This window comes from Larimichthys crocea, chromosome XIII (assembly GCF_000972845.2).
Source record: "Larimichthys crocea isolate SSNF chromosome XIII, L_crocea_2.0, whole genome shotgun sequence".
NCBI classification, from domain to species: Eukaryota; Metazoa; Chordata; class Actinopteri; family Sciaenidae; genus Larimichthys; species Larimichthys crocea.
Window position 1 is genome coordinate 19,356,007 of NC_040023.1, and position 22,187 is coordinate 19,378,193.

Here is a 22,187-nt window from a genome sequence, read left to right on the forward strand (position 1 = left end):
CAAAGTACGGAATATTTACTATTGGCCACGAGACGTAAACTCGACCTCTCATTGGCTGTCCGCTAGTGTCAATCAAACAATCCCAGGCATTCCATTCCCATATAGGGGTGGGCTGATTTGTAGGTGTGTGCTGATCTGAGACCAGCCGTTGGCAGCAATATTAATGATCGACTCCGCTTTGCTAAAGTGACAACACTGAACCTGGATCTTACATCGCTGTGGTCTTCTTTAGAGCCTGTTTTATAAGGTGAAATGATGCGTTCAATGTCGACACGGTGAACGTTTTTTAAATATATCTCATCTCTTATGTGACTTATCGACACACCTACATTTCTTTCCTCGAAACTAAGTGCAAACTCTGCCACCTTTTGGTGAAACACGAGCAACAACAAAAACACAACAGGCAACTGTTTGGCTCGTTTATTGCATGACAAAGCAACAAAACATTGGCAGCTAAAACAATGTAGTGCTGTTAGGAGTCGTGCATTGAAATAACACTTTCACGACCTCCTTTTTTTGGGGGGAGATGAAACTTGTTTGTAAAGGTGGGAATGTGTCAGCATGTGCAGTGGCATGGCTCAGAGGTGTTCAAACAAAGCCGTGCACTCGCACATAAGAGGAGTTTGACCGATTTACACATCGCGTGCGAACCAAGCGCTTCTCGTGACAGCGGGACAGATGCTTCTCAGGCAAATGCTGCCTTCACTGCAGGAAGTGTAACGAAGCAGCACGGCGCATGCTCTCGCGTCTCTCCGACAAGCGGAGGATGAATTATCTCCTGCTGTAAAAACGGTAGGTAAAACTATGACAATACTCTTTAAAGTAGCGGGTAGTGTGTTTAACACTTTTAGAGTCGACCCGGTGGTGTTTTGTGTACCCTCCGTGGAGCAGGAGCGTGCACCGTCGCACCGTTGTTGGCCCGGGTGTGCGTGCCGCCGCACCGACAGACGTCAGTTTGAGTGGGTGAAGGAGGGTGAGAAAGGCACGCAACAGTCCGTGTAGGAGTTGGTGATCCACTAAGGGCTACTTGATATAGTGAGGAATATGTTGATCAGTTTATTGTAGGCTGCTCTACACTGCATGGAAAGGTTGCCTCTTTGTTCCTCCACCATGGAATAATCCCAACACACAGTTTGTAAATTAATTTCTCCACCATTTCTCTCTCTGCTTTTGATATTGTCGCACAGTGTATCTAACGCCTCAGCTGCTGCTTGTGTAGGAAAGATTATTATAATAAAGAGAATCATATTAGAATGAATGCAGTGAGCATCTGTTATAAAAAATTTTTTGTAACTGTATATGGAGAAGGGAATTTGCATTTCTTTTTCCCCCCAAATATTGACCATACAAGTGGACAGTTTATTCACATTTGACCCCTCTGAAATGAGTTTATATGCTATATATATGTTCATGTCACTAATTAAGGAAATGCTGTTATCTAATACTTCATAATATAACTGTAACCTTTTAATAAGTGTATAGGATAGACCTCATTGGATGGTACTATAATAAATTAATCTCTGGGGAAATATATAAACTCTTTTGCTTAATATGACTTGGTAGCAGCGCTCCTGCATATTGCATTTATTCAACTGTTTTATTTTGTTGGCATTATGTTTGTGCTAAAGGTTAGAAGGTTAAAAGTGGTGGTTGCTTACCACAGCACTGGTATGATCTTAAAATCTATTTAGTTTCCTCTAAATAGATGAGAAAACAACAACTTTTGTGACAGATCATTTCACTCGTTGAATCCACTGTGACTCTTATATTGCCATTCTTACAATTCAGGCCTTATAATCCAGGTGTCAGTTAAAATTGTAAGCTTTTGTCCTATTATGATATTCATGTGCATTGTGACCAATAATACAAGGAAGTAAAGCTTATCTGTGTAAGGATTATGTCATTTGAAACCCAGCATGAGTTCTTTTTTTTTTTTTTTTTTTTTACAACAGTTGCATGCCAGAAAGGTCTGTAGGTTGATGCTTTGAATTCATTTGTGTATGCATTAAATACCATCAAGGCATGCGTGTGTGTGTGTGATCTGGATGTTAACATGCGTGCTTTGGCCCTCTCTGCGTGCAGCACTGTGGGGAGGGGTGATGGCGGGTGCTGAGGTCATTGTGTCTTCAGGGGATCTCATGACAGTGAAGGAGGAGGAAGGGGAGTTCAGTGGCAACAACCATAAGACTCAGGTCATCCTGCATCTGCAGCCTATCCTGCACGGGTAACATGGTTTATATTATTAAAAATGTTTTTGGTTAGCTGTTTGACAAAATAGAGAGAATGTAACACATAGAAAGATTTGTGTAAATGTATAGACAGATTTTCAGCATGATAAACCCTTTTCTCTACGCTTCTTGCTCACATTAGGCAAATCTCCTGACATCATTCCACATCAGTGCTGTTCATAATTAGTTTAATGCAGACTTGAGTCAAAGAGTACAACAGTAATGTATGTGGAGAAAAAGAAAAGCACTTTAATTTCAGAAAGGTCAGACAGGTTTTAGCAGCTATTTACATATTTAACTCTTGCATGAAATGATTAATCTGTTAAATATGAGAATATGTCGCCCTCTGCAGGGTAAACGATGGCATTGCTGACACTGGAACTACAGTCTTGGCCATAGAGACACATCGGGGTATGTAATCACTCAGACGAAAAAGGCATATCAAATCATCAGTGACATCTAATCACATCCGTCACACTGTGCTTTCAGCTGCAGTGTTATTTTACATATATGTAAAACACTCATAAACCTCCTGAGGTGTGATGATGAACTTTTGATTTTGTTGTCAAATGATTCCTACATTCACAAGCACCCAGGTGTTATGGAATTTTCTATCCTTAAGTTACACAAGGTCACGTGTGGGCCTTGAGGTCCTCAGCAGTATTAGTTGTTTGGCTTTGGTTGAGAACAGTAGGTGCTGGTCTATCTCAACACTGTGGTGGCCAGGGTCGAAGAGACCTATTGCTGCTTTCATAGACATAATAGATAGTTCCAATCTGTGTAAACAGACATCTGTGTCTCCAGACTAGAATGTGTTGACAGTAACATCTCCATGGGTAAAGACATTCTCTTTGACTAATTCTGGGGCGTGTACTATTTGTGGTGTTATCTTGGGGTTTAAAGTCTATCCACCAGCATGAGTTCGGCAGAATGGGAGACTGACTCAGGCACTTCTGATGTACTTTGAGAGTGTCTCTAATTTTCCTTGATCAAGCGTCAATAAATAATACAGCATAAGACATCAGAGGCTCCTGAACACTTTCTTTCTTCCTGACCTCACCATTGACCTTTGACCTCAGCAATCTCTCCACAACACCAGGAACATCATAATTTTTTATTATAAGTGTATAATAAAATCCAATCCTGTGGCTGTGACTGATTTTGATTTGGTGATTTTTAGAAGACAGTAAAGCAGACGGAGAGGAGATCGAGTACGGCTACCCCATCACCTGTGGAGACAGCAGAGCAGTTCTACTATTTAAGAAGTTTGTGTGCCCTGGAATCAATGTCAGATGTGTCAAAGTAAGTTGATGATTTACAGCAATCAAAAGGTGGTGATATGTGTCCCATTCTTCTTGCTACATACTTATAATAGCTTTCATAAACATACATTATGTTGTCTTCTTCTTTCACAGTTCAATGACCAGCTCATTAGTCCTAAGCAGTTTGTACACCTGGCAGGTAAAGCCACTCTGAAGGACTGGAAAAGAGCCATAAGACTGGGAGGGGTCATGCTCAGGTAAAAAAAAAAAAAAACACTACTTGTCTGTTTTTGTGAGACACATGCATCCTAACTGTAAAACTAAAGTCCTTCACATTACTTCGCTGCATTGGCGTTAAAGCGCCAGACGTTAAACACCTCAATCTAATGCAGTCAGCAGCGTATCTCATTCATATAATTTGCACTTGCATCAAGTCTGTCTGTGTTGGGGTTTGCCAGGACATTCCAGAGGTAGTCTGTAAGCAGCGTTATTATGATAGCAGGATCAAATAACACGCACGCAAGCTGCTGAGTGATACTTCTCACCTTTTTAATCGTGTTTGCACTTGTTCTTGGTGTTACAGTGAGTCGATACGCCAACTCAATAGGTAATATCTGCTCTTTTCATCTTTATCCCTCTCAAGGTCAGATCAATGGGCTTTGTGTCAAGCAAACCTCTGGGATGCTATCGGGATTGTTTTACAAATTCAATCCACATTTTAAGACCCCATGTGCAGCTCTGTAAAACACATTTTCTTGGATACTCTGTAGTGTTCTTTTAAACCTGCTTCTTCCCACGCAGAAAAATGATGGACTCCGGCCAGATAGATTTCTACCAGCATGACACCGTGTGCAGCAACACCTGCCGCAGCACTAAATTTGATGTGCTGGTCAACACCACGCGCCTTCCTCCAGGGACCTTAGTGCAGCCGAGCCCGTCATGTCTGGCTCTCGACCCCCTTGGAGGACAGGTGCCTGCCCTGACAGGTAGATTTCAGTTGGCGTTTACAGTTTGGTGTTTTTTCTCCCACATATGCTTTGGCTGCTGTTATTTATTATATCAGTGAGATGATGCAGACAAAAAGTTTTGAAGCCTCCTGGATGGAGTTTACTGTATCTGCAATGATGAAATAAGAACAGTAATTTTCTGACATGCTGTAAGGAAGGAATTCACTCTGTTTACAGTATATTCATTTTTATGGTCATTTCAGGAGAGGTTGTACATGATGCAGCAGAGATAGAGGAGCCTTTGGAGGAGAAGTTCAGCACAACAGCAGAGTGGAGCCCTGGTCCAGCCGGGTCTGTGAATCCCACAGCAGCCAATGGACATGCTACAAAGAGAAAGAGGGCAGACACACCTGGTAAATATATGAAAAGATATACAGGTGCTTGTAAAACAGCCTGAGCAGGATGAGAAAGAGTGAGAAAAGACAAATATATTGAGAGTCCTCATTCAGGAGGAAACTACTTACCTGCAGTGCTCCACTGTGGCTTTTATAGGAGCCATGCTGGTTCTGTATAAAAGCTTTGTAATTGCGAAATCTTCCAAATGTCTATCAAGTGATGTGGTATAACCTCCACTGTAAACCCTGGAAATAGCATTTTCTTCTGGTATTAACCACTCTGACAGCTGACCAAGGCCAATGTCCTGGAGGTAGTTTATAAGTTACCTTTTTGTTATTGGAGGAGGCACAAGTTCAGCCCACTGACCTTCAATCTTCCAGAAGCCACGCATTAGTAAACCATGTCCTTTAGAGGAGGCGGCGCCGTACCACTGATGGAGACAAATGTTAACTGATGAGGAAAAGAAATGTTACAGCCAGACTCAACCCGTCATTGCATGAATAATACAACAGACACACAACAGAAAACAACAACAACTGTGAATATTAAAATCAGTCTACCTACAGGCCCAACAGTCTCTTGTGTCAAACCTCTTGCAGCCATTGCTGCTTGACACCTCTGAGACATTGAGCCAATGAACATCTGAATCTGCATCTGTGCCGTGTTCTGCCGTTCCTGCAGACTGCCCTTAAAAAGTTGCTGACCACTGGCAGGCAGAGTCATGTCTTTTTATATTACCATTGATGGCATCTGACATTTCTAAGTGTGCCTTTTTCTTGCAGGGACCTAAACTTTGATTTAAGGGCTTTTAAAGGTGACCTGATTAGGCATTGTTCCAGCCACAGTCAGAAACATAGCCTCAAGTGATTTTTTTTGTGTGAGTGGCAAATTGCAGTGCCTCAACGCACAAGCGATATTGCTTGTCAAAGGCCTTAAAACAAATTGACAACTCAGAGTAAATGTACTCAGCCCATAGCTATGCTCCTCTATCTCCTGAAATGTGTTTCTTTCCATTAGTGTACATTCGCGACATGGAGAGATACACAAATTTAGCTTCAGATAGCTGTAAATGGGATTTGGAATATTTTCTGGAGGCACATTGCATTTATCTCGAGAGACATTTAAGGAAACATGAAAGCATTTCTTGCCAGATAAGATATCAAGCATGTCTGACATTTTATCACGTTAATATACTCCTATTTTGCTCAGTTTTGTACACATCTTAAGCACTTTTTCAGCCTCCCTCCAATCTGCCCTGTCCTTTTTTCTCCCCTCTTTTCTAACCCATTTTCCTACTCTTTCCTCTCCACCTCTATCACCCATTTAACATCCTCTCTCCAAGTGCTGCACCTTTCCCATTTCCCCTATCTCGTTATATCTTTTTTCATTGTTTCTCCAACCCTGACACCTTTTCCTATTTCCTCTCCTCAATTTATTACTCTCTTTCAATTCTTTAACTCTACTCAGATCTCACTTCCAGACATTTCCCTACTCCATCTCATTTATCCCACATCTCTTATTTATTTTACTGTGCCTTTTCTACCCATTGAGTCCAATCTCTTTTTTTCTGTGAAACTCCACAGCTCACACAGGAACGCTTTCTCACAAATACTCAAATCACCTCCCCATAATTGTGCCTATACCACTTTTTCATATTTTTCTGTGGCACTTTGTCTTAAATGACAAACACACACACACACACACACACACACACACACACACAGACACACACACACACACACAGTATACACACAGTTCCCCTACATATCATAATAATGTCACATCTAATTGACCTTCTCTAGATGGAGTATTGGGCCTGTGGAAGGGTGTGGCAGACTCTGGGCTGATGGGGGAGGTCCTGTCCAGTCTCCAGACTGAATTATTAGCCACTTTTAAAGGAGTGGAGGCTCGCAGTGAGAAGGCCAACCTACAGGAGACAGGTGAGTTCCTGCAGTGGGACCCAGCTAATGAATGGACTGTGACAGGAATTGCTTTAATATTAATTAAATGTCAGTCAAGGTAAAAGAACGTAAATCAATTTTTAAAGTGATTATCAAAAATGGCTCCACCAGCTAAATCTGGTTTGAGAAGGAAATTAATAGACATTGATTTTTTAAAAAGTGATTTGTTGTAGACAAGCTGACTTTTGATTTTGTTTTGTCAGATGCTGTTATACTTAATTCCCTGTGCAAGATGTTTGGGCTCTTAGACTCAGTCAAGCAAGCGCTGGATTTGAAGCGAAGCCAGGACGAAGAAAACAAAATCCATAACAATGTTTATGGTGAGAAAGCTGTTGAAAGCAACGTACAGTTCATACTGTATAATGGCTGTATGAACTAATAACCTGTTTTTATTGCAGTGTTTGATGAGATTTTGGAGGACCGGAGGAAGCAGGGTTGTGATAAAAGCACCTCCTGCAAAATGAAATCCTCGAAGCATCTACAACCTCAACGTCACAACCCGTCAAACAGCCAAATCCACAACTTGCTGTCCCCCATCAAAATGAACCCCTTGATCCAGTCTCTCTCTGTTGCTGGTTTATCTGCTGCATCCTACGCTCAGCTAACCATCAACCCTCAGCTCTTCACCCATTTGTCTGTCTCCACTGGCCAGCTTCACCATACCCGAGTTGGCAGGACGGACGGCCATAGTGCTATGCTGGAGAGAGAGCTCGGTGAGACAGGGACAAAGGAGAAGCTTCACAGGGTCAAGCAGGAGGACTTGGAGAAAGAGGAAGCCTCAAGGATCCACAAATCTGGACAGAGGACTGTAAAGTTTCATGAAGATCCATATCTTAGTGAGGAAGTAGAGGAGAGAGAGCGCTTCCGTGACATTGAAAGGGTGGTTGTAGGAAGAAAGTCAACAAAGAAACATAAAAGTAAGTGAGGGAGACAGACAGTCCAAAAGGGATGCTGGACTAAGCGAGGGAATGTGCCTGAGACCTGAAGACTATAAAGGGAAAAGATTAAAAACAACATTACTATGTCAAACCAACTTTGTTCTTTACTGTTTGACAAGTTTTCCTGTGTGGTTACGTGCAGTGTTATAGGCACAGATTTGTTCTTGCGTTGAGGTTGTAAATGGCACATTCAATATAAGTATTTTGGACATGTTTTTCTAACATTTTGTCAATTCTAAACACAACAGAGTTGAAATTTTAAGTCAATTCAATGATTAGGCAATTCACAGAAACTTAATTGGCAACAATTACGATTAATCATTTTCAACAAAAATGCCCAAAATGTACCAGTCCCAGTTTCTCAGATCTGATTTTCTTAGACTTTTATTTGGGTTTTGGACTGTTGGTTGAATAAAATTTGCAATATTTTGTAATATAAAGAAGTCACTTTGGACTCTGGGATATTGCAATGAGGATTTTTTTATTTATTTAGGAAGCGATAAGTTGATTAATAGAGAAAATAATCAGAAGTTTAATTGATAATAAAATTTTAAAAATCCTTAGTTGCAGCCCTAAAACACAGTCTTCTCTCTGTCTTTTGTATATTATATTAGAAACCAGGTTTGTGTGACAGTAAGTATTTCTAAATTTTTACAACGCCTTTCAGATGTCTGTGAATATAATATTTACCTTATCTAAAAGTAGTTGACAAATTTTTGTGACAGATATTTTCCTCATGCTTTTATAATTAATTTCTAATAATATTTGTAATTGAAAATACGTATTTTGTGAGTTATACTTGTGTGTTGAATTTTATATAATTTTGATTTTGTGAAATGTATCTCACTCAGGCTTGTATTAAGGTTCTTGTTATAATGCCTAAGACCTGCCTAAGCTCTATGCACCGGACACACTTAAGAATAGATTATTCTTAATTTCTGACAGTGAAAACTATATATAAAGTATTGTGACTGTTGACGTGCTGTTGCTTTAAACAGGATACTGTTTACTGAGATGTGCTTCAGATACATAATCTATTATGTTCATTTACTTTTCCCTTCTCTTTATCATAGAAAAATATGTTATGTACATGAGAGTATTCTGAAAAGGACTGATCCAGTGTAAGACAATGAACACATGAATAAAAAAAACTTTACGTTTGATATTTTAACAGAAGTCTGTGTTCAAGAGCTAGCTTTGCCATTGTTGCTGGTAGTTTACTGATCAGAAGAGTAAGCCAATATTTTTTTTAAAAGTTTCTCTTTTCTTTCTCTCATCTTTCTTGCAGTCAGGTTCTGCTAACCTCTGATTAACTTTACCCATTAACAAAAGTTAATGGGTAATCCAGCAGTAAATCACACTGGGGAGAAAACTGCTGCTCTCTGGGTTTTACCTTACAATCACTGATATCAAACAATCATTTTCTATTTGACAGACAATTGGAATCGATTTTTGTGATACCACCGTTTTATGTGTGGCCAGAAGAGCACTATGCCTCAAAGCTACTTCACAGATGGCATCGTAGCAGCAGTTTTGTGTTATTTGCTGTTCATTTACTTTTGAAGCACTGTTTTGTATGCCAAGACTGTGTGATAGACAGTGATAGCAAGCCTTTGACAACTTTCCTCTGAACAGTAATGGTATGTTATTATAAATTCATGTGCAACACTGCCTCTGCAGATGTAGTTGTTTTTGAGGGGTCATGACTGGCAGCTGATAAAATGACTTTCATCATAGTGCAGGCTGCGGCTGTCACTATTCTTGCTGACTCCTGTCCCATTGTTGGATTTGAACAGTATTTTCCAACATCCTGTTTACTGCAAATTAAAGTATTATACAGTTGAACAAATTCAGGCCAAAATACTTTAAATAAATTGCTACTCAGTGCCTTGAATACCAGGGTGTGAAATGGCTGCTATGCATCAGGCAGGTGTAATTACAGGTGTTAGCCTGACATACGCTCTGCTCCTTTGGTTAAATTAAGTAATTTGCTGAGCAATCCATCGTTCATCTGTCATTCAGAGCTAACAACATTAGAGGCTCAGAAATGCACTCATGTTGGAAGCCTCAGATGCATCTGTTGGCCCCCTTTAATTTAATCCACAGCTTTAATGTTCACACACAACAACAAAATGAATGATGAATACCCTGCATAATGACATCTTGATCCAATTGGGATTCCTGGAGCCACTGCTAAATGTGTCAGCCCGGCCATGTTTTAACACCAGCTTGGTTAATGCAGAGCAGTAGCTGCAGCATCAGCACTTGTGCAAGATGCTTCACTTCAAAGGTGAATCTCAGGTCCTAGGTAATATTGTAATGATATATGGGATGACACCCTGCAGCATGTGACTAGTCTCCAACAGCTCATAATCAAATACACAACTCTAATGCTTTTAAACATGTTATATAGGACTATTTATAGGAAGTATTTGTACGTGTCAAAGTCATAGTTGCTTTTCAAGTTATTTAAATGTACACATTAAATTAAATCCAACAGCGATTTCTGTCAGGTATTCCCCAACAAGCAGAGCCAGCTCTGGGTAGAGACGAAAATGTGTAGTCGTCAAATGCAAATACAATGCGCATGACTTAATATATGCGAGATATTTGCACCTGTCATGAGGAGGTGTGAAGGCATGCTTACCGCTCTGACGTGTGCAAATATATGAGTAACCTCAGCTGTAAAATAGTAGCTATTATGTGGAAAACATTCTGTTCTGTTATGAGTAGTTGGAATAATTAGATCTCAGATAACTGATGTGATTATAAAACAGCAGAACGAATGAATGCATCACAGTGCATTTAATGTGGAAATTACAGGTGTTTCTGTTCAAATACAAAGCCCTGGGTTTGCAGTGCATGTGGCTAGCTCAAATAATGAGTATTTTTCTCAACCTATTGTCAGACTGATAATCCTGTACCTGCTGCTGGGTGCATGGTGACAGCTAGGCGCTGCTGGCCAGTGAAGATTAAAATTAAGGCAAATGGATAAAAAGCAGAGAAAGACATCAGCTCCTTGTCTCTGTCCATAGACACACACCAACGCACACATACGCATGTTTTCTGTCATTTAGGGGGCATTGAAGTGACACATTACATTAGATTACAGTTATTCCCTCTAGGTCTTTAACCATAACCTGTACATGACCCTAACTCCAAGTAAATGCACATTTTTAATCAAATATAAAATATATTGTGGGGATGAGTTCCCATCATGGGACTGTGTGACACGTTTCATGCCTGCCAGGACTAGTGTGGATCTTAACTATCACAACAAATGCCTAACCCAAATCCCAACCTCTGATTCTCATCAAACCATATACAAAGATACAAGTACAGCAGCACACATACACAGTCTGGGGGTTTTGCTTGGCCGACGTTTGAATACCACAGTGTTGGTTTTGGACTCGGCCACTTGGAGGCGCCCGGCTCATACTTTGTGTGTGCGGTGGAGAGAAGTGGAGGCTGGGAAAGGAAAGTGGGCTTGAGAAAGAAATCTCTTCCATGAAACTGTTTACCCTGACGTCAGTTTGCAGGACTAGCTCTGCCCTGTCTCCCCTCAGTGTCTCTGAAACTCCACTCAGTGAGAATTGAGGGAGTAGATGGGCTCGGCTCTACTACTACTTTACGCGCCCGGAACCTCACGGAGTGAATGAAATGATTTCTCCTGCACATTTAAAGTGGACTAAAACAGCTTGACGATGAACACCTGCGCCTTTCTGCTCATTTTGACTGTTCAGATCTACGCCGATGGCATTGAGGGGCCAACAGGTAAGGCTTATATGTTCATCTCGATGTCCTAAACGCAGTTTGGAAGTTTTAAAATGTGGATAAAACTCATTTGAAAGCAAAAGCAGAGCGAGTCTGGTGAAGATGCCAACTTTGTGCCCCCTTTCCCCCCTAACACTGCGTTTATCTGCGGCTTACTGCTGCTTCTCATGACTTATGGGACAATGTTAGTCCACCTCCAGCTGAAAATAAAAACAAATTCTTTAGAAACTTTATAAACTGATGTGTTAAGTTTTCTTAGTGTCACACTTGCAAAAAAAAGGGGTGTTATTTAAGGGAAATGCGTGCGGGTATTCTGGGGAAAGCTCCCATTTCCCCAAAACAGCATAATCCTCTGCGCTGTTTTCTTTTTTCTTTCTTTTTTCTGTGCGTGTGTTATTGCTTGATCATATTTAAAGGCGCCAGGTAGCCTGAAAAAGGTGTTTGACATTGCGATTCAAAGTTCAATCAGAGCCATAGTTTTCTCTTAAAACGCAGTGAACGACACTCCTTCATCCTTAAGGCAATTGAATCAATATTTGTGAGCATGAATCACCCAAATCCCACCAGCCTTAATCAATGTATGATGACATCCAGAGACCAAAACCTGGACCTGGAGCTGCTCCATACATTAGGTAGCATCCTTGTATTCAGTAAAAGTTGACATCTTAATGAGGTTGGATGCATTGTAATGCTTATTGTGATTTTAGCAAATGAGCTAAATGAATTCTCAAAATGAAGCTGCTGATGTGATGAGGTGGTCTGGTTTTGCACTATGCAGCTGTAAGAAGATTTATTTATGCTCACAAAACCAGCTTGAAATCTTTAAAGATGAGGAAAATGCTCACATGTTAAAGGGTTGGTCAAGAAAGCTTTTACTTCTAAGCAAGCTTGGATTGTGACATGGTGAGAAAAAGCTAAAAAAGAATATGCAATTTCCTAAATTATTTCCCTGAAATATACTCACTTCACTTTAGTGTTCCAGTAGGATAAATAAATCTTTCCAAATCTGAAAATCAGCCACATATCAGAAAGAGAGAGACAGAGTGATAAAAATAAATGTCTTTTATGGGAATCTGACACACAGACCTTTTCATATTCATCACATTCATGTTTTCAGAATTTGCTTTTATTCTCTGAAATCTGTTAGTCATTCATGCTATGCAATTACAGAGCTGGGGTTTTTTTTGCGTGTGTGTTTTAAAGGCTAAAATGGCTTGGGCCTGTTTGAGTCTCTTTGTCTCTTTCGCTTGCGTGCACACACACATACACACACACACACACACACACACACACACACATATATATATATGCATAATATAACCCCTGTAGAACATAAAACCAGGCTAATAAGGCAGGCAATATTAATAACATTTGCACTGCAGGCATTCAACACTGTAACAATGCATCACAGGCTTTGTCACATGCATGTTAAAAAAAAAAAACTGATTATGTTGAGATCATCAGCAGTTGTTATATATGAGAGAAATCCAGCTGATATATTTGTGCTCCTGTTTCATGAGAAAACCTAGTAATGCTCAGCACAACACCTTTATGTATAACCTGTGTAAAAGAAGCAACAAACAAACAAACAAACAAAAAAAGAAAAAACCCAACAAACCCATGCAAGCAGAATGTGTATTGTCAAAAGCTGAATGGAGCAGATCATTAAGAGGAATGGGCTGAGACATATGAAGGATTAAATCACACACAGGTAATTAAAACAGCTGAATGGAACAGTGACGCTTCGCTGCGGCTGTGTGAGACTGTCTGTCAACACATTTCTGTGTGCTGTTGTTTTTTTAGTTTGTTAACTGGAGTGTTGCAAGCCTCGCCATCTGCACTTTTACCTTTGCCATTAGCTGCTAATAGTCAACGCTGCTATCTTGTGTGGCTTCTCCCTCTATGTGACTAATCCCCTTGGCTTGACTCCCTTCATGCCACCTGTCTACGTCCTATAGCAGGAGAAATTAAGGAGCATAAATGTAGCCTTGACTCCCACAATTTTCACATTGTCTCCTTTGATTAACTCTGCCTTTGTTGCTGTGAGTGTGTGAAGACCACACCTTAACCTTGAATGCTTAATAACAGTTAAGTCTCTGCACTCATTAAGGGATTTCTTGCTTTTCTCACCCGATCTAATCCATATTTTCCATAACTCTTTCTTGCTTATGATGCGGTCCAGACTGTCAGTACAGTGGATGTGAGATTATTATAGGCTATGAAATATGGAGGCTCTCTGGTGCACTCACTGTAGTGAGATGATAAGAGGCAAAAAATATCACATCCGCATCATATTTTCTATTTTCTAACCTCTACAAAGAGGTTATGAACATGAAAGTCCAGTTCCCCGGGTGTATGTCTATGTGGGGTTTTTTTTTCATGGTGTAAAGCCCAATTTGACACTTTCACTCCTCTGTTGTCTCTTATGGGAATTGAATGGTTGTTCACTTACCATCTGTCTCCTCTATTAGCAGCAAATGTTGTCAACCGAGTGGTGTAATTATTCTGTGTCTCATGAGTCATTTCCCAGTTTGATCTAAAGTTAAGGCAGAATATCCTTTTTGCTTATTTTAGTGAATAAGATAACACTTGAAAAGGACTGTGAAGTCCTGACTGTCTCGTTAAAAGCATGGCATGGAATGGATAATATGTTAGGGCTTCCAGTTTACGCTGCATAAACATCAGCAGCAGCAGCGCTGGGTAACGTACCATTGGAGCAGCAGCATATGTAAGCATAAAGGGATTAGAGCTGCAATGATATTCAATAATTGTTATTTTTTAAATTAAAAAATGCCAAACTTGTGCAGGTTCCAATTTCTTAAATGTGCATATTTGATGCTTTTTTTTGTCATACATGATCGTAAAGTGATTATCTTTTGGTTTTGGACTGCTGGTCAGACAAAACAAGACATAAAAAGAGCATTTTTTTAGGCAAACCCACCAAGATATACAGGTATTAACAGGAAATCTGAGACATATTAGTGAGATATTTCTTAAAAAAAATCATATTTGCACTATTTAAATGTACTTGCTGTACTAATATGAATGCGCTTTTTAGTGCAGAGGGTCATTATAGTGACATTAATTATCTCATGGCACCTTGGCCTTAGTAGCTGTTACATATTGGTTCTTGAGAGTGCATTAGGGCTTCTAACCGAATGGGGGAAAAAATATTCATTGTGAATTACTCTAGGGGGGGAAAAAGTAACAATCATGTAGAAAATGTTGCCTCGCACCACAGAGTTGCAGCAAATCCACAAAGTGGAAGTATTCCCTGCAGGAGCCAGGCCACCATCTGTGGATAGAGGGTGAGGGGCGGTCTGGATTGGGCCTAAATCAGACTCCCAAAAAGATTGGTTGATTTCCATCTTTGCGGGATCACGGGCAGTAATTCCAAGAGCAGATGGAAAACTTTGCAACAAGGAGGGAGGGGATTGGAGTAGAAGAACAGACAGACAGAAGGATTTATTCAGATAGATCATCAGAATGTTTGTTTTCAGTGGAGGACACAGCAAGGCTTTTGCTGTTCTCATGTGTACCGGTCATTCTGCCTTCAACACTTGTGTGAATGATTAAACAAGGTGCTTTTGAGAAGAGGCCTTTGCTCTGCAGAGCGTCTTCCAGCTTTTGTAATGTGAGGCTATATGGAGGAGAGCCAGCCCTCGATTGGCTCACTCATCTCACAAGACTGGAAGATGAAACATATCCATCTGTATGTGTCCAAAGAATTCAGCTTAATGTCGAGTGCCATGATTGGTACTCCTCAACATTGGAAGTCTGTGTCCAATCAGGGGTCTCCTCTGTCTTGAGCCAGTCTCATTTCTCTGTTCCTTGTGATGCATTGCCCTGTAGCATATGCTGTGCTGAGCCTGCACACATTTCTTTATTCTAGGTGGCAGCTCACGCACATCTTGTGATTGTTGCGCTTAATTAATCCTGCTAAGCATTTTGTTGTTCTTGTTTAAATTATCACATGTTAATGTTTTTTCTTTTGTTTCTTTGGGAGTTGTGGCTTACTCAGGCGGAGTATTGCTTGCTCTTCAGAAAGGTCAAGCACAGGTTGGGAGTCATGTTTCTGAACCGGAGAAAGAGTATGTCATTGCCTTTGAGAAGAGGGCAATGCCCAAAAGCTTGATTGTTCCTGCTGTGTGCCTCTTCAGCCATTTAGCCTGGCCCTCCTCTGTGTGCCCACGCCCTCTCACATCAAGTCTCGCTGGCCAATTCTGCAGAGCTCTGAAAGTACCCACTCGCAGGGAATTGTTATTATTATTAATTTGAAACTTGCACTCAGTGTCGTATTCTATGAATGTTTTAGCATATTGATGAAAATGCACTATATGAATGTATGTGAGTGCATTGCGCTACATTTTTGTGTGTTTCTGCTACTCAGCCTCCCTGTTCATTAGCGCCTTTGCCTGTAATAGCTGGAAATGAGATGTCTTGCTAAGCAGGAAGGTCCAAGAGTGCCGTGTGACTCACCCCCGACACCAATGTTAGCAGGGGCTGGAGCTGCCACCACAATGAGCTTTTCAGGGTTAATGTGAGACCTTCCAGCACCCTGGAAGAGAGTTGCCAAGACTGAGAGATTTACAGTCAGTGGCCTGCCTCATCCTGCTTCTTCTTTTCCACTCTGCAGCAACAGCTAGAGAGCAGGCTTCTCAGCTCCCTCAGCCAGGTGTTATTAATGTGGTATTGATCTTTCAAACTCCGGCAAGTCCATTTTACTTAAATTTGATCAAAGTGGCATCCCGCCTGTGGCCTGCAAGCTTGATGTAGGAGCGGGAATTAGCCCGCCAGCCAGGACTTGCATGACGTATGCAAGGAGCTGGGTTTGCATCAGAGGAATGTTAGAGGCATTGTGTCGACCAAAGGACAGGGGAAAGTAGAAATCCTCTCAAACATCAAAAGAGTGTAGCCTCATTTCCATAAGAAGGCTGTGTATATATTACAAAAAAAGCTCCAGAATATCCTGTTGATGTGGTAGTCTAAAATGACAGCACCATTATCCTCATTATCACCCAAAAGCATATGTTTTACTTGAATAATGGACACGAAAATTTATCATTCAACACAGATGGGCCAGTTTTCATAGCCTGAATATGAAGGGGAGTGAGACTGCATAGCTTGAGCATACACAGACACGCACAGGCACACACACACAGACACGCACACCACACACACACACACACACACACACACACACACACACACACACACACACACACACAGATGTGTAATTATCCTACAAAGAAATAAGCAGGGCTGTGAGTTGCAGGCGTTTCAGTCCTTGTGTTTTCTTCCCCTGAGGTAGCGAGCTCCAGACTGCAAAAAGTGGGTCTGCAAGACTGATGCTGCGAGTGCCGCTCCTTATCCCCTACCCAGAGGAAAGAAAAGCCTCCTGAGCAGTTTATATTTAGCCCTCTGGCCGTGTTTCAGTTCTTTACCTTTCTCCTGTGTCAACAAAGTTACAGCCAGATTCTTCGGGCCTTCTGTTGTGGTTTATCTGGTGTGTAACAAATGCTCAGGTCACTGGAGTCAGGGTTCAGGATTAGGCCAGGATTGCAGTGTCGTGATCTGACCTGTTGTTGAGCTGCCTGCAGTCCTGTGTATATGAAACCTCCAGTGAAATCTGAACCGCTGACACTCTAAAAGTCAAAACACTCTCTTCAGGACATTCTTCTCCCTAGTGGTGTAATAGATGCAGGCTTCAGTTGTCTTTTGTGCTGTGATGTCTGCTCTCTAAGGAAAAGTGGTATTTCTGGTTTGACCAGTCCCTTTAGGCAAAAAAATATCCTCTTGGAGACCCAGCCATGAACCTGAGCACTTATCACTTCAATGTATCTCACACTTATTAGACTGACACTCTCTCACATAAACTTTATTAGGACAGTGGAAATTGAACAGCATTAAAGTGTAACAGAGCATGGATAATGTCTAGTGTGCTGATTTAAAAGAGCGCAATATTTGAGGCCTTCACAGAAGAAATGCTCAGTTATATAGCACCTAGGTTGTCTTACTTGTCCCTGTTTTTTGTTGAACTGAAGCCATTTTTCTGCCCTTCTTTCCATGCAGCACAGACACAGGGCACAGCGGCAACACTCAGCTGTGACAGCTGCTGTTGCTGGTGGGTTATGGGTAGGTCATGGCAGCTGTGGTAGCGCAGGTGCCAGCTGGCGGTAAATCAGTCAAAAGACTGATTCCAAACCTGTTGAGCAAATATAAGCTAACATGTATGAAGTAGTTGATTTGTAGTCTTATTAACAAGAAGGTGATGTCAGCTAACCTCTTATTCTGGCTGGATTACAAGGAGTTCATCTGGAAGTACATGAAATCTTTAGTTGAAGGGAAAACATCAGACTCACCCAAACTGAAATTGCAATGACGTGAATGTTGCATGCAGTTTCATCACAGTTCCATGCAGGAGAGAAAAAAAAAAATCCACAGTAGTCTGGCAGTGTTTGTAAAAGTTTTGTAATTTTTGTTATTATTGCAGAATGCATGTAATCCTTATTTTACTCAGAACTGCAGGGGCATTAAATTAGCATCTTATTTAAATGCAAATAAGATGAGTGCATATGCAGAGTATGGGAGTTGTGATACGCTGGCAGCGTGCATGGCTTCTGACCGTCGGTTGGGTTAAAAAGCTTTTGTCAAGTGATGTTAGTAAAGTGAGTTTGAGAGCTCGTCCAGGCTTGGACGCTTTGTTCTGATTCAGGTGTTGAAGTGAGACAGAACAAAAGCAGAGCCTATTGATTTCTCAAACACAGCCTGTCACAGCCAGCTTATTGTCTTCTTCCTCTTGAAACTCTCCTTTCGATCCTACATGACCTCCCATCACAATCCTCCTCACTTTGACATGCTGCTATTTCAGCAGTTGCTCAGGGGATTGTGAGTGCCTTTTTTCATAACCCCCCCCCCTTACATTTTGTGTCGTCATGAGACATTTCAGAGGCAAGAAGTTCAGGGTTTTCCCCTCTTTACCATTTCCCTCATGTCATGGTATTCAGTATGCATGATTCAAGTCACTCATTAACAGCTGATTCATTGAAAACAGCGTCTATTATTCATTTCTTTTGACAAGGTGGTATAATTGCCTGAGGGCAAAGAGATGAATCTCCACTTGCTGCCCAGTGTATTAGACAGCATGCGAGTCAGTTCTGCAGGGATACTAATGAAGAGAGATAACTCCTGACCAAGAAAATATGTGCCCTTTATCTGAAGATCATTGTGCTATTATTGTGTTGCGTAGAAACAGGTAAAAATAATTCCTTATGAAACCTTAATACTATATGTGCTTTCATATCTGTTTAAAGTAGATAGAGGTGATTTTCTTCATCCCACCTCAATGCCAGGTGGACTGTGGTGCCCTTGACAAACCTTACTTCAGGGCACTTTGCAGTCCTCCAGCGCCCTCCAGGGTTCTCCTGGTTGGTGATTGTGAAGCTGCTTGGCTTCTTGAGAGACAAACAGTTTGAAAGACCTTTGTTTGTTCCTGTGCCTGACATTTCCCACTAGCCAAAGGGAGGCTTTTTGAGATGATTGCCCCAAAAGACGAGGGACTTATGGGTCGATTGAAGCACCAACATGACCACGTTTAAGGAGGCTTTTAAGTTTCTTTCTACAGTCAGACAACGACCATGTGGATATGTCTGAAAATGCTGTTTTTAGCCCGCCATCCACGGTAAGCTTGCACTGAAAATTGACCTTTTTGAAAACTCTTACCGTGAATGATTCTTAAAACTCTGGTCTCACATTGTTACGTTGAACAGGGAAAAAGGGAGCTTTTCAAAAACACTGACACCACCCCCATTGCAATGTGATCTACTGTAAAGCTGCTGGCTCAAGGGGCCTGTGCTCAATGTCCAAAAGGAGGAGAGACTTTTCTTTTGTTTTTTGGCATTTTGATATGAATGGCAAACTTTTTTGTGAATGGCCTGAAAATATGGAAAGAAAACTTTCATGCCACTTTCAAATAGCGTGGACCTTCTGCAGCCAAAGGCAGTGCACTGTTTGCATGTCTCACATTAGCACAAAACCAGAAATATGCAAGAATGTCCAGGGAGCCCACGGGCTGTCGTTAACAAAGAGCTTAATTCAGAACCATAAAAACAGAACACTACAATAATTGCTTGGACTTTCTGTGTGTGTGTGTGTGTGTGTGTGTGTGTGTGTGTGTGTATATGTGGGTGTTTGAATACATACTGGCGAGTGTGTGTGTTTTGTATACGTGGAAGGGGCATATTGGTGGTTCCCACCTGATTATATGTAAATATTTGCTGAACTCCATTGGCCATTTTGAACTTCCATAAATCATAGCCATGTGGATTATTAAGGAGCTTTTGTTTTCTTTATTCCTCCATGGTGTGAAAATGCTAATGGAATAAATTAGCATACAGCGCTTAGAACATATTTTTTTGATGATAAATACATTGCACTGCAAAGATCAAGAAGCCAGGGTTTGCTATAGAAACAGGCTTTGGGGCTATTCTGTGTTTTGAGAGTAGCTGGAGTACACAGCGTGTCAGGGATCTCGGAGCAGGTCGGCCCTGGCCTTTGTCTGTCCGGACAGCCAGGGTAATTAAGAATCAGCTTAAGGCTGGGATTACGGCTGGAAGTAGGCTGATCACAGGGGACGGAGAAAAGGCATTAGGAGAGTGGTGGTTAATATGGGTATTACTCAGCTTAGCAGTGGTATCATGTGACAATAAGACAACTGACAATGGAACCCTGTTGATGCTGCGATCCTTCGCCCTGCACTAATAGGCTTTACAGCAGATAGCTTTGTTTACCCACAGTGTGTACACCTTCCTGCTTTATCTTCCTTCCTCACACATTGAAACTTTTTTATAATTTGTCTCAACCTAATTAGAAAATGGTAGTATTTTGCTGTACACCTCCCTGAGGCGTTTTAGCAATGTTCAGATGTATTTGCCTTACACAAGCACCTTTCAAACGTAACACGCGTGATTGTTCGTTGTGTAAATCCACACACATGTGCACACACACACACACACACAGTCACAGTCTTGCAGTTTTTCAGAAATTTTTGCAGAATGTAATTAATATTCTCATTAACTGAGTGAGCAAGCTGTAAGGCAGAGCTAAAAGCCTGATACCCTCGGGCCCTTGCCCTCCTCTACTTTAGGAAACATGGTTGTTGAAACTGATATCCTGTGTTAAGCATGTTTGAAACATACATGGTAAGATAGCTACTTCCTTGTTAGTGCCTTCTATTGTGATCCACATGCAGAGGTAACCTGATGCTTGGAGCTTCTACACCACAAGTGAAACCATTTGTTGCCCTTTAGAAAAGATATGGAACCAAGCCCGTGTGAATAATAGCAACGTAGGAAGAGGGTTTACCCAAACACAAAAAGGTTACATTAAATGGCCCACCTAATTTGTTGCACAAGTCTTATTTATTTTTTGTTCTCATGTATTCCTGTTATCAGCTCTGCGTGTATTAGGAAACATTCCTGCAGGTGGATAGTTGGCAGAATTATCAGTGCACAATGTGACACAGCAATGCTTTGTTTTGACCTTGTTGAGAGGGAGCAGGGAATTGTTTTCCACAGTCTTTAAGAGCTAATCCCATCAGAGGGACTGCACAGCATGGAGGGCTAACTCAGTCACGTCTGAGGTAGCGCTGCCAGAACAAGAGGCAGACAGGAATGTGTTTGTCTGGCTAACTTGGCTTTATTCACTCCTGACTGGAAAAGCAAAGGAGGACAACTCCTCCCAGACAACTTGACTTCTTAATTCCTTTCTCTGAGCCAGGGTAAAGAGCGAGTGTCTGGTTCTGTGAGTCTCTGTATGTCAGTGAAAGCAGGAGACAACCTTTGATTGGGGTTCAGTTGTGGTTTGGGGAGATGCAATGGTGGCTCAGACTGTCATTATGGCAGATGAATTAACTAGGTTTTACCTCTCAGAGGAGGGTTGCTCCTCGCTTCACTGGCTGTCTGTTGGCTTGGTTAGGCACATGGGCTCCTGGGGGAATGGGCTCATTCAGTGCTTAGGCCATGGAACTGAGGATTTATCCCAGTCCAGTGAGTCCCTGTGGCGCCACAAACTCCTGCTGAAGGATTTAAGATTGGTCTGTTCGTCTGTCTTTTTATTTCTCCAAAGATTGAGAAGATAGATTTTTCTTTCCAATAATGGCTTGTGTCTGCTGGGTTCATTCAAGATAAAACTAATAATGCAAAGTCTGGGTGAAAGGTGAAGTCACTGAGAAGAAAATGTAGTCTTCATAAGTGGGAAGAGTGCTGTATGCTCTTACTCAACCTTTACATAAAATCGATTTAGAAATCTTAGTACCATGTTCTAATAAGTCCTTGTTGGGTTTATAAGCTGCAGCTTATTAATGGTTAGTTAACCACCTACCACTGCTTTACAGATCAGCTGTAAACCATGAATACCCCAAATGTTTGTCTTAATAAAGCATTACTAAAAAGTTGTTAATAGATGAAATTTGTTCCAGCACCTCTTCTTCGGAAGATCAGAAGTCAAACAATCCATCACAGCGGGGTTTCTGGTGGATTTAAAGGATCAATGTGAGGGATTTCCTGGCATCTAGTGGTGTAGATTCAGAACCTACTCAACCTCTTCATTTCACCCTTTGCCTTCCTCACGTGAAGGAGAAACAACGGTTGCCTTGAAACAGCCAAAAAATATGTAAAATGTG

The 22,187-nt window shown here is 41.3% G+C and overlaps 2 protein-coding genes across 7 annotated transcripts in view; both read left to right on the top strand.

The window, feature by feature from the left end:
* Window positions 1-120: 120 nt before the first annotated feature.
* On the top strand, window positions 121-8,216 carry LOC104938697 (glucocorticoid modulatory element-binding protein 1). 3 transcript variants are annotated; one of them, XM_027286805.1, is made up of 11 exons: window positions 121-792; window positions 2,083-2,224; window positions 2,581-2,639; window positions 3,412-3,530; window positions 3,644-3,747; window positions 4,074-4,097; window positions 4,292-4,476; window positions 4,701-4,850; window positions 6,636-6,773; window positions 6,998-7,114; window positions 7,193-8,216. In XM_027286805.1, the coding sequence occupies exons 2-11, from the start codon at window positions 2,100-2,102 to the stop codon at window positions 7,717-7,719; spliced, it is 1,548 nt and encodes a 515-aa protein (XP_027142606.1). In that variant the 5' UTR covers window positions 121-792; window positions 2,083-2,099; the 3' UTR covers window positions 7,720-8,216. The 3 variants fall into 3 exon arrangements, with proteins under 3 accessions (XP_027142606.1, XP_027142605.1, XP_019131600.2); XM_027286804.1 differs by having other exon boundaries at window positions 126-792; window positions 3,409-3,530; window positions 7,193-8,215; XM_019276055.2 differs by lacking the exon at window positions 4,074-4,097 and having other exon boundaries at window positions 129-792; window positions 3,409-3,530; window positions 7,193-8,214.
* Window positions 8,217-11,183: 2,967 nt separating this feature from the next.
* ptprub (protein tyrosine phosphatase receptor type Ub) overlaps window positions 11,184-22,187 on the top strand; it is a 147,130-nt gene continuing 136,126 nt past the window's right edge. For 3 of the 4 annotated variants that reach the window (XM_027287027.1, XM_027287028.1, XM_027287029.1), the window contains exon 1: window positions 11,185-11,506. In XM_027287027.1, coding sequence (XP_027142828.1) covers window positions 11,437-11,506 — 70 coding nt within the window. In that variant the 5' untranslated portion in view covers window positions 11,185-11,436. Of the gene's footprint in view, window positions 11,507-22,187 lie in introns of all 4 variants that reach the window. The other variant, XM_027287026.1, reaches the window with a different exon arrangement.

Coding starts and splice junctions, on each gene's coding strand:
- LOC104938697 (XM_027286804.1), top strand. CDS start 2,100: ATGGCGGGTGCTGAGGTCATTGTGTCTTCAGGGGATCTCATGACAGTG. Junction 6,774..6,997: donor GGCCAACCTACAGGAGACAG/GTGAGTTCCTGC, acceptor TTGTTTTGTCAG/ATGCTGTTATACTTAATTCC. Junction 7,115..7,192: donor AATCCATAACAATGTTTATG/GTGAGAAAGCTG, acceptor TTTTTATTGCAG/TGTTTGATGAGATTTTGGAG.